Here is a 12759-nt window from a genome sequence, read left to right on the forward strand (position 1 = left end):
TCTCTCAATCCAAAACAGCCTAAGTAAAAAATGTAAAAAGGAAATTCTATAATTTTACCCTTTTGTGTTTACTCATTGCACCCACCACAACCTATAAAACAAAAACCTACTTCTCTTTTCATATTTATCTCATTTTGAATTTTGTGAGAGATTGAATCAATGGAGATTAGAATTTTTTTTAAAAAAATTCAAGTTATCTTATTTATTTCATTTTTCGTATTTAATCACCAAAGAAGATGAAAAAAAAATCACTATTAAAACCTCCAAAACAAAGATTTTGATTCAAACTCGAGATTTTTTTTTTAAAGATTTTGTTTAGTATGTGAGATTGAATATGTTTTAGCAAATTCAGTGAGGCAACTACTAAATGTTAATAAATAGGTTCACTAAGTATCTACGAAACATAACTTTCTACCGAACAAAACTCTCATGTAAATGACTTCAACTCAATTGGGGGTGTTGGGATAAGAAAAACAAGTAAGATTAAAACTTAAAACCCTCATTTGAACCTTTCTAGATGCAAAGAATAATAAATGAAAGAGAGGAGGAGAAGAAATGGATTCAGTACCTTTTGATTGATGCAATGAGCAATAGATGTTAAAACAGATTTATCAAGTGTGTGCAATTAGATATTTTACTTTTTGACAGGTATCTCAAGAAAGTGAGTACAATTAGCCATCTTGGTGTGTGTAAATAGAACCACCCATAGTAATAACCCTAAAATGGACTAACATCTACTAGGAAACAAAATTTACAAACTAGAATAGCTTTCCTTTCCTCGTTATCAGCAATGTCATGTAACACGAGCAATACAAATAGATGCCAGCAAGTACAACATAACAGGGACCTGGATTCAATTAGCCAGCCAATGATCATAACAGAGCACATGGCAGCAATGGTTTAGTACGAAAAAACTTAAGCAATCATAAACTAACTTTACAAGTTCTACAGGTTAAACCTGCTTTGCGATATGATAACCTTACCCCTATTCTTTTGAGAACATAATAATACTGAGCAAATATCAGAATTTTGGTGCAGCTCAGACGGTATTTATAATGGGGTGATAAACCACAATAGAAGACAACCAATCAGTCCTTGTAACAAAGGGTTATCCTCTAAGATCAACCCTAACCTTTGAGATACTGCTAGATAAGAAAACAGTATTATAGCTGCTCAATATCCACCTCACTATTAATATCAACATCCCTCGACTCTAAATCCACCTCTTCCACATCCACATCTTCATCTTCACCCTCGTACTGCACCACACAAAATCAAAAATGAATAAAAGTTAACAAACAGTGGAATCACTCAGTTAGTAAAGATCAAACAAGAAGATGAAAGCCCCTACTAATTTCAAGGTCAATCAGAAATGAGGAAATAATTAGTTGGTAACTCAGCAATGCCACAAAAAAAAAAAAAAAAACACTATAAACCTGGTTGTAAGCATTTTTGGGCAGTGGTGGAGGTGGGGGCAAAAGATATGGCAAGATAGTCTTCTCTTCCACCACCTCAATCACATCAATGAGTTCATCAATTGCATGAGCAGCCATACTGGTTGATGGCAACACATGTCCTGATTCCAAACCTCTGACCTGGACATTTCAAGAGAAGTTGCTAAAGCTTTTTAATAACTTCATCCAAAAAATAAATAAATAAGAAAGCGAGACCAAAACAGAAGACTATAGAGAACATAGGTATAAGAGGAGTTTGCAAAGAGAATGATTTATATTACGAAAGAATAAATTAATGATTTAACACCCAAGATACCTTTTCTACAGTGGAAAGGCTAGAAGTATTCTTTCTTCGCTTGATGTTGTCCTCATTTGCCAGAGGCCTATGACCATTACTTCCAATCAGGATTTTGTTCACTGCAACTGCTTCCTTGCCGTTATTGTCTGACTGAGTGGTGGGTCCATCGCAAGGAACAAGCTTCTCTAATCTAGTTGTTCCAGACAGATTTTTTCTTAAAATTGCTGGGATAATATGAAGTACGTTATTAACAATGGATGTGGTTTGCTTCCATTCATGACAGTTGCAACCAAACAAATACACAAGTAACACCAATAATTGAAACAAAACCGGGAATTTAAACAAAATTATTATGATTGTGTAGTATTATGGATGCAACCTAATAATTCACAAGTAACACCAATAATTTAAAGAAAATTAGTGACCGGGAAAGAAAATTTATCACCAAAGAGGAGGGGGAAGGGTGAGAAAGCTACTTTAATCAAAAGCATATTGGCTGGCCTGTCAATCTATTTTCTTTCTCTGTTCAGCATGCCAAAGAGTTTTACCAAACACCTAGAAAATCTTTGACTCCCAAAATGAAAGTTATTATGGAGATCTCTTCCACTCATGGTTTTTAAACTCGGTTTCGCGTCTTGTCTCGTCTTGTCCAGGCCCGATACCGAGTTGTCTCGGACGAGTTTTCCGATACGTTTGAGACATCTCGTGAGACAAATCAAAAAAATGAACGTGAGTCCTAAATCTCGGTCAAAAAATGACTTTGTGAGTTGGTCTCGTTCGGCTCCGATACCGAGTTAACTCGGGCAATACGTCTCAGTCTCAGATGAGTTTAAAAACCATGCTTCCACTTGAGGTGTCCTAGTCAATTTGGAAAGAAAGAAATGATCAGATTTTTTAAAAACAAGGGAATTTCATGATGAAGATTTAAGACACTGATGTATATGTAGTCTCTATTACGGATCGATTTCAAGGATTCTCGACACAACAAATTTGTTTCTAGATGAGATTAGTCAGTTAAGAGGTGATCATTGTTGTCTTTTGTCGACCCCAGGGTTTGTGGGGCTCTCACTAGCCCTTTTCCACATTGTAGTATTGGACCTATTTGCACCTTATAAAATTCCCCTTTCTCAGTTATCTCCAATTGTTTGAAGCAGCACTTTGGGGTCCACCATTTTAATTGGCCACCAAATAATGAAGTAGAAGAGTTGAATAATTGGAACTTTTGAACAAAAAAGTTACACCAGAATATAATTTCAAAATAATAACAAAGTTAATTACTAAAACACTTTCTAGGTGTTACCTGGTTTAACTTCTTCACTAGCTCCTAGACCAATCCGAGGTCTTTTATTGCTTGGAGAAGCATGATTCTGCAACTCCATTCTTAGGCCAATCCCCTTATCATCGTTATGCTCTCCATCACTAGCAATATTCATGCTGGAATCTTCTTCATTAGCACTGGATCTAGAAGCATCAGAAGCAAGCTGATCTCCCAACCTTTGAAGTCGAGCTTGTGACCTTCTCATGTATGTCCATATCAATAAATTAATTCAGAAAATGAATTGGACAAAAAGACTATCATGACCATAAATGTATGCATAGGTTACTGGATTACCAAATCTAGTATAGAAACTTGCCTCTTTAATTCCTCTTGTGCCCGTAAGTAACGACTGTGTGCTTTGATGAACTTCTTAATTTTTGAAGTAATCCTGAAAAATGTTGTGTCAAGGAAAGGAAAGAGAAAATTACATTTTTCACGGAAAATGTTTAGAAAGAACAATAATTTATAATGAGCAAAAGGAACAGGAAAACTTCATGTTATACTGGGGAATACCTTCTACAATCTTCTTGCTCTTTACTTAATTTGGTCGCAAGCTCCTCATTTTTAGAAGCAAGACTGTCAGCTTCTTGGACTTTCTCCTCTAGGTAGGTCTTTAAACAGAAACATAAAATCCGAATAAGTGGCAATTATATTGACTCAGAAATTTGGACTAAAGGTTTAAACCTTTTCTCATACTTAAGACATCGAATAACAAGAAATGTTTGCTTTCATAGCCAAGACAAACTAATTTAGAGTTCTCGCATCCTTTGCAATCAATCAGGAGTGGCCCTTCTTGCAGTTTGATGTGAAGATTGCAGTTTGATGTGAAGAATGTCTTCTTGCATGATGAATTTGAAAAAAAATGTGTATATGATATCAACTCTTGGTTTAAATGTTCTTCTGTTGAAGGGAAAGTGTGCAAACCAAATAAGACATTGTATGACTTCAAATAGCCACCTAGAACATGGTTTGAAAGGTTTCACACACACAGTGGGGAATGGTGAGGAATGGCTTCAAGCAAAGAAAGGTGGACCACATATTATCCATTAAGCACACCAACAAGAAAGTTACCGCATTTATAGTATATGTAGATGGCATTATAGTGACTGGGAATGATCAAAAGGTCAATCGGTGAAGGGGTTTGAGAATAAAGACCTAGGTCAACTAAAGTGCTTTCTTGGGATTGAAGTTGTCATATCCAAGAAGGATATTTTCATTTCACAACAGAATCATGTTCTTGGTCTTTTGTAGGAAACATGTGCAAACTATGTGATGCTCCCATTGAATCGAATCATAATCTTAGTGAAGCTAACAGTGATCACAACATTAGATGCAGAGAGATATCAGATACTTGTAGGCCGCCTTATCTATCTCTCCCTAACTCATCCGACACAGCTACCAGCCAAAGCAAATAATTGAATGAAACTATGTTTTCTAACAAATATGAGAAATGCCTGATCTATGGCTATTAAAACAAAAAACATCTCATAATCTAAGCAAGTCCTTCTTTTCCCAGTTAGTCAATAATTCAAAACTCTAGCCAACGTTCCTCTTTTGTGCTTTTCCTCCTCTTGATGAGAATTTAGTTACCCCACCAACCCACAGGCTTACACGATTTCACAAAACCCTTATCGCTTAGCTTTCGACTTTTTGGGAATATATTGGCTGATGAATTAGTCGTTGCTGTTCTTGTTTCTTTAGTACCTTCAGTGGTTCCTATACCTGTCATGTTCCTTGGATTATTTACAAGTGGGATTCAAGCTCTTATTTTTGCAACTTTAGCCGCGGCTTATATAGGCGAATCCATGGAAGGTCATCATTGATAAGTTTTTTTTTTTTTTTTTTATCCCAACACAATGCATTTGCATTTAGTGTGGTAATTCGGTTTATGTATGCACCGACGACAAAACACTAGGATGTTGCATAGATAATCCTCAAGTACTTAAAGTCCACCATTGAAATTACATAGATGCAAAATGGGTAGGAGCATTGTCAAATCAGTGTTCCACTTCACGGTATCGCATGTTTATGGGGCCAATTTTGTGATCAGAGGGGTTAAAAAATAGACTATGGTTGCAAGGTCAAACACAGAAGCTGGGTTTAGGTCTATGGATCATAGAGTGTGCAAGCTTTGTTGGATTCAAAAATTATTGGCCGAATGGAGCCTTCAACTCATAGGTACATGAATCTATACTGCGGGAACAATACAACAATCAAAATTAAATATAAGCTGAAACAACATGATAGAACCAAACACATTGAGGTGGTCCAAGACATTTCATCAAAGAGAAGCTGAAATCTGGTTACATCTGTACTCCATTTGTGAATACTAGAGATTAGGTTGATATTTTGACTAAAGGACTCAGTAATTCACAGTTCTATGGCATTGTTAGCAAGCTAGGCATGATTAATATCTACGCATCAATTTAAGGGGGAGTGTGGAAATGCTCATATAGGGGTATGAGTATACTAATGGCACTCCTGTAAATAGTTAACATTTCATGTGTATTTCTCAAATGTATTAAATGCATAATATGTGAGTGAGTGATAGACTCAATTAACTCTTTCTCCAAAAATCTCTTCTTCTTCATCATCCTCTCCAAAACCCTAACCCTATACCTCACAAATCAATTAGAACCACTGCTTTATAGTTGAGGCATTAAAAACTTTGAAACCTGAAAGTATAATACTATAAATGTGGTTTAATTTTAATTTTATTTTGACGAGTTTGCAACTAAGATTTGAATATGAAATTTTGTAGTGTGAAATTATGAATTTTGTTATAAGAATTTTTTCTTTCCCATCCTTTTTTATTTTTTGAAAATTTTCCCTGGCGTTATCTGTTAATGGAGTTTTTGTTATTTATTTATTTACATGTCTAATTATATTAAATGCATGTTCCCAGCTCACACCTCAACGCTTTGACTAGTAAGCCACCTCACCTCAAGCATTAATTTTAAAAGGATAATGCTGAAGTAACATTTTGGCGGACATCACGGAGGACATTTCTAATGTGGAAGTGTGTAGGAGCCATAGATGCTTTTCATCGAGATCTCACTCGTATCGCGATGAAAAACATCTATGGTTCCTACACATTTTCACGTCAGAAATGTCCCCCATGATGTCTCCCACAACGTTACTCCAGCATGACTCATTTTAAAAACACCGACATTTATGACAATTTTGCATGAGCAAAACCTTGCAATAACATAGTTGTGACAAAGCAAAGATTCAGGTAGTTGCAGATATGAACACATTTGCAAGAGCAGAAGACATGGAATTAAATAGAATTGAACAGAGGAACAGGAGGGTTCTGTAGGCTGATCCAAAATAATGGAATAAGGCTTTGAGGAGGATGATGATTGCATGAGACTTGCCTCAAGCCTCAGGCTTTGGCTAGCAATAGGGAATGGTCTTGAATATTGGAACCACTTAGTATATAACATTTTCGCATAAGGTACAAACACAAACTAGCAACAAGTCTCGTTCTTTTTTTTTTCCAAAAAAAATTCGAACAGCTCATATTCAGCTACAGCTGCCACAAAGAAACATTAAACTCACCTCCAGTTGACATTTATGACCATCAAGAGTGTCAATATCCAACTGTACTTGCTTTAACTACATTGTGTTTCAAACAAAAAAGATATAATGTGAGTCACAGACGCACAATGATAATTAATAATATGAAAGCATCTTTTCAGGAAGAGGAGCACCCCAGTATTACATTGCAAGGAGAAAATTAATTCAAACCTGCTCTTCAAAAACATTTTTAGCGTTATAGGATGTGACCTTCCTTTCTTTGACTCCATCAGTACCATCTGAGATCTTGAGACTTCCTGAAATATCACTCTGTCCATCTAAATGCTGACTCTTCTTATGTCTTCTTTCACTATAAATTAAACCATAGAATCAAATATGAGAACAAAAATGAAGCAGACACCACCAGAAAGAGATGAATCGGAAGACCCTAACAAAATCACAGCCATCGCAAACATGTTTCTAGAGTTATAATTGCAACTCTTGAAATTCGCCTAAGATAGACTTGTTACCACGGATAGGTTGATTTGTTATATACTAATAACAGCAACTGAAGTTTTATGACTCAAAAGTATTTTGTCTCTGAAACATTTAAGTTGAATGAATATCCTTTCTATGATAAGATGAATGAAAGCTTTGCCATTGAGAGCGAAATTTGAACCAACACAGCACACATACATTTTTGGTGACACAATGATAAGGCCCTAAAAAAACAAAACAACACTAATGCATATACAAGAAAATTGTGTCCAACCAGTATGAGTTTATAGTATAAGCACATAAAAGTATGTTACTAATTACAGAATGACTAGCCTATGCAAATAAGCAACTCCTACATAACTCAAATATCCAATCTCTGAAAAACAGTCCTGATCATAAAAGCCATCATCAACTATTCAATTCTAGTTTTTGTCACTCAATTCTCAAAAGGAATCACTGAATCACAAGATCACTAAGCTCCTAAGTTGAAAGAGCCAAAAGTCAATCTAGACTTCCACCTCAAATCCTGTGACATTAGAGCAACTTAAGGAAACCTATGTAACAAGGACACGGACATTTGTGTCAGTGTCTAGCACGTATACACATGGGTGATATTATAAATTTTCCTTTTAGCTATATTTAACTCAAACATTTCTTTAGGAAAAAATAAGGAAAGAGATATGAAAAATAAAGAAAACATTTATATACACCATAACATAACAAAAGTAAATTTTTAAACTCACTCCATGGTTGTGTTTGACAACTTTATAAATTAGTGTGCGGAGAATAAATTTAATCCTCTTTTAGAAGTCATTTTTTATGATTAAAAACATTGAAATAAAAGGTCTCACTGGCTAACATGTTATTGCGTGTCGGGGTGTATTAGTGATCCATTGTGCACCAGACAAGCACAAGTACCCTCGGATGCTTTGCAATCCTCAGTGAGTAATCCAATTCTAACTTGAACCAGTGAAAAATTGTCACAAATTTGATGAAGACTGAAAAATAGGAGGTTATAACTTGGTATTGGTATAGTCTGGGATCTAAACCCTGATTTGCATTTCCTTAATATTTTATGCACGGTATGATATTCCAAGATGACAAGGGGTGTTCATATTGTTCTCAGCTATGTATCATCCTTAAAGGAAAACAACATTCTTGCAAACAAATTTAAGCTTTATGGTAGATATCTTTAAAATAGAAGTTTAAATAAAAGATTTATCTATTAAATAATTACATAATGTATCCATCAAATGATAATAATAATTGCATCATGTCAAAAACTGGTAGGAGCTTTAAAGATATCATGTTAGTTAGTTTACCTCCTTTTCCCTGGGGACCTTGAACGACTATATCCTGCAAATTAAATATAAATAGAAAAGACCCAACAAAAAAAGATTAGGAAGAACCCATCAAGAAAACGAAAATAGGATCGACACTCTATGAATTCTAGGAATACAACATTTGTAAAGTTTATTTGAAATAACTCTTGTATAATAACTAATAAACAGGAAAAAGAGATTAACTGATCGTGACTTGTTTGAAGATGCATTAGTTTCAAGCCATTCATTATGAAACAATAATCATTAAAAAAAAATGTACCACTATCATGTAAAACATTTACCCCTATCATAAAGAATTTGCTTCTGTCCATGAACCGCATGCCGGCCTCTTGTATCTCTTGCCGGAGAATATCTTCTCTGGGGAGAATGCCTTCTGTCAAGCTTATCCCTCAAGTCGTTATCTCTATATTCTCTCCGATCTGCAATGAATAAAAATAGAAAAATATTTCAAATGGAGAAGAGGAGGTTTATGTCTCTTTTTCTAAGTCGAAAGCCAAGTGGAGGAACTACCGATGACGTTTAAAAGATTTGAGCTTACCATGCCCTGGAACAATATGAGAAACTTACTAATGAATATAAATATGCCTCCTTGCCAGTTCCAAAGGGGCCATGAAAATCATCGCCCTCATTAAAAAAAGAACAGATATGGCTATACTCGTGTTTTGAGCTTATATCACAGAGAAAACCCTTCGAATATCAAAGAAGCAATTAATAGAATATAGTCGATACGCCTGCCTTCTTGATAATAAGAAAGATAATAAAATCGCAACCGTAGAAGTTTTCCCTGGTGCCATAATTAGGTATAATAATAATAGCATCTCCCATGCAATAAAGTTGGTCTCTGTTAACCATATCTTCCCATAATAATCTGCACTATTTCTCCACATAAGAAATCCATTGTCCATATTAGTAACAGAGGAACTCATAAATGGGATGATTACCATGTGCTCCACCATATATGAACTGCAGGACTTACTAAAAGAAATATTCGGATATTCACTGAACCTGCTTATGATCTAAAATGTCATGGACCATCAATTAGTTTGAAGAAAAATAACTCCAATGCACCTTTATATAAGCCTCCTCTGTTTCATATAAGCATTATCACAACAACCAAAATGAGAAGTTTGCCAGGGAAACATGTCACAAACACTAACAAGAAACACCAGCCAGCATAGTCCTAAGAACGAGTAAAAGATATTAATGTTCAACCTAATATTAACTTAGACTACTTAGTAGTTACAAATGGAATAACCATATTGCAGATTAATACTAGATGTTTCATTGGAAAATATTTGGATGATAACTTTGACCATTAACCCAAGCAATTGGGACCCTTTCCATGTACATTCTGTAATATATTTCACCTGTTCAGACCACAGGTCCCAACTTCTGCAGATTGTTCCCAAATGCAGATATTTAAAAACAGAAAATGGTGTTCAATCACTTAATTATCTTGAACGAGATTAAATAAAGGCACATAATTCCATCCATCCAATTATAAACATACAAAAAAAAGGACAGGGACAGGAATCACGGAAAAAGTTAGACGAATGGTTTATTGGAGAGTTAACCACCACATTCATGAAATTTGAAATTCAACTCATTATTTTATTTTAGTTGTTTAGATAAATGCTAAAAAAAGTATTTTTACCAAAAGCCAACATTTTTCATGTCAGACAACTTCCACAGTTTATGGGTATCCAAACTTAGTCTGACTAATCCCATGAACACACCTGTCACCACTTCCAACACGTGCATCGTGTACTTGACCTTTTAAAGAACCAGGGTGGTGGCCAACAAGGGGTGAAGTGATTCATACTCAGGACCTTTGCTTCATGAGGCATTGTCCTGACCATCTCACCAACCCCTTTATTATGCATTGAGATGTTTGATTTATATATGTTTTGAGCTGTAACATGCAACTTTCGTGCTTATATTTTAATATGTTCAGTAAATGTTTCATGACTAATGACCTAAGAGGAATGCAAGCCCCTCGCTAGAAGTGTAGCGGTTAACAAACGCTCTCAAAAAATTTGTTGTTTCAAAATTTATGTGTAAAACTGATGAACCAATGGCATGATGCCCTAAATACAGAAATTTATTATTGTGAATTGTGACCAATGAGATTTTGGGTCTGTATTTGATTGTTGAATACACATAATGTTCACATTAGTACAAAATTTGTGAATTTTCCCACATTTCTATAAATATAATCCTATCAAAAATTCATATAATAAAAAAACAAAGAGCTCACTTGGATTCCCTTTATTTGAAACAAAATCGAAACTAAAGACGACCTTTCTTAGATTATGAAGGAAGAAAGATATATTTTACCATTAGAAGAACCAGAGAACCTCCGAAGCTCCGCATCTCCATGGGCAAAAGAGCAGCTCTGACGCGGACAGTGACCTCTCTGATATAATACGCAAAGCTTTGTCTTGTAGAGCTTTCGTTCCACCATTGTTGATAGATACAATAACCAAATGAAGCAAAATCGAATAGTCGAATAAAATATCAAAATACTAGATCGATTACAGTTGAAATACAAACATTTACGAAACCCTAGATCGGTTTGATGAGATCCAAAACTGATTGTTAGACGAACTCGATGAAGATGAACCCTTAAAACGCAGTAATAAGAGCGGCAAATCAATAGCTCCGGGAGAGAAAATAGCACTTCGCGCTAGCTAATCCACATAGAATCGAGATCCTGTAGTCTCGCGAGTTCGAAGCATGGCACCCTCGGTTGAGTCGGTTCCATGGTTTTTAAACTCATCCGAGACCGAGACGTATTGTCCGAATTAACTCGGCATCTTAGCTGAACGAGACCAACTCACAAAGTATTTTGAAACGACTGCGTATCATGAGATAAACGAGTCGTCTTGGACGATATTTTTCAATATCTCAGGCGATACAAACGAGACAGCGTAGAAAATGATTAACGTCTTGTAGAAAATGATTAACTCTCGAATTAAACGGGACGTATCGGATGAGATTTTTAAAATCTCATCCAAGTTAATCGAGACAAACGAGGATAAATCTCAACCCTCTATTTTTTCACCTCCCAAATTGATTTTTTTTAATTTTATATTTTTTTAGATTCATTTTTTAATAGGAATCATTTCTGAATTTTTTCAGAAATTTTCAAAAATTTTAAATAGTTAAAAACCATTGTCTCAATGTTGAACAAAACAACTCGAACGAGACAAGACAAGACAAGATACCGAGTTTAAAAGCCATTTGATTTCGTTAATTAGTTGTCGTCACTCGACCGTCAATTAGAAGAAAACGTCTGCCGTTAAAGTTATGTACCCAATTAATTTTATAGTGTTGATATCCTAACTAGAAAGTCTTCACTTGGTCAATACTCAACTGAAGTGGCATGGACACAGAATCGTAGATCTCTCTCCTTGGGATACACATCAATATTTAATGGTTACACATCATAAGAATTGGGGCTAATTACCATTTCTAATGCTGAATATGACAAAATTCTGGGTACAGTAGACTACTCATTTTAATTCCCAAAACATATTTTCATTGGAGCGAGTTCGCTGGTAGGTATTTTAATTTAAAGTGGTGATCTTATTGATAAAAAGTGACGAACTTGCTGATAATTCCCAGCTATCTCATCATTAAAAATAAGGATATCTATCTTTCAATTTATGAGATCACCATTTTTTTTTATCAATGAGTTCGTCACTCTTTTTATTAGTGAAATCGTCATTTTAAAATTTATCGAAGAATTCGTTACTTTTTTCTTTTTTTACAAGCGAGATCGTCACTTTAAATTAGAATACCTTCAAGTGAACTAACTCAAACCATGGTTTGGGAATTAAAATGAGCAGTTTTTGCAGAAGTTGCACACATGCTAGGAAAAAAAACACACTAAGAATTATGAGAGTTTCTTTTCCAGCACTAAATTTTACTAAGAGAACCTCAATTCCTATATTATACTTATACCAACAAATACAGGGTTTAAATGGTATGAATTTTATCTGAAATCTAAGGGATCCGAATCTGAATTTAACAGGTTTGGTTTCATCAAGTATATCTAAATTAAAATATGGTTTGGATATGGGTTGATGTCCCTTGACCCGAGTCGGATTCGGATTGGATATAGTTTCATCTCTATATTCGTCAAGACCCGAATGATGTATTACTTTGCATGTTGTATTCTTATATTTGATAAATCATCTTTCATCAATCAATAATGATTAGATGTAGTAGGCAAGGCCTCTCTCCAAAATATAGAGGTCTTAAATTCAAGTCACATTTTAACAATTTTATTTAAAAGTAAAATGTAAAATTATTCGGATATGGTCT

The 12759-nt window shown here is 34.9% G+C and overlaps 1 protein-coding gene across 1 annotated transcript; it reads right to left on the reverse strand.

Annotated features, from left to right (window-relative positions):
- Positions 1-750: 750 nt before the first annotated feature.
- LOC147411496 (Zinc finger C-x8-C-x5-C-x3-H type family protein) lies at positions 751-11177 on the reverse strand. Its single transcript, XM_086449189.1, has 11 exons — positions 10768-11177; positions 8712-8849; positions 8410-8443; positions 6821-6959; positions 6632-6688; positions 3584-3681; positions 3387-3458; positions 3053-3267; positions 1771-1976; positions 1437-1595; positions 751-1259 (listed from the first exon to the last, which is right to left on the reverse strand). Exons 1-11 carry the CDS (start codon positions 10892-10894, stop codon positions 1164-1166), a joined length of 1341 nt encoding a protein of 446 aa, XP_086305315.1. The 5' UTR covers positions 10895-11177; the 3' UTR covers positions 751-1163.
- Positions 11178-12759: the final 1582 nt, after the last annotated feature.

The sequence above is a fragment of the Akebia trifoliata genome, chromosome 1 (assembly GCF_017979445.1).
Source record: "Akebia trifoliata isolate Shusen 1 chromosome 1, ASM1797944v1, whole genome shotgun sequence".
Taxonomy (NCBI): Eukaryota; Viridiplantae; Streptophyta; class Magnoliopsida; order Ranunculales; family Lardizabalaceae; genus Akebia; species Akebia trifoliata.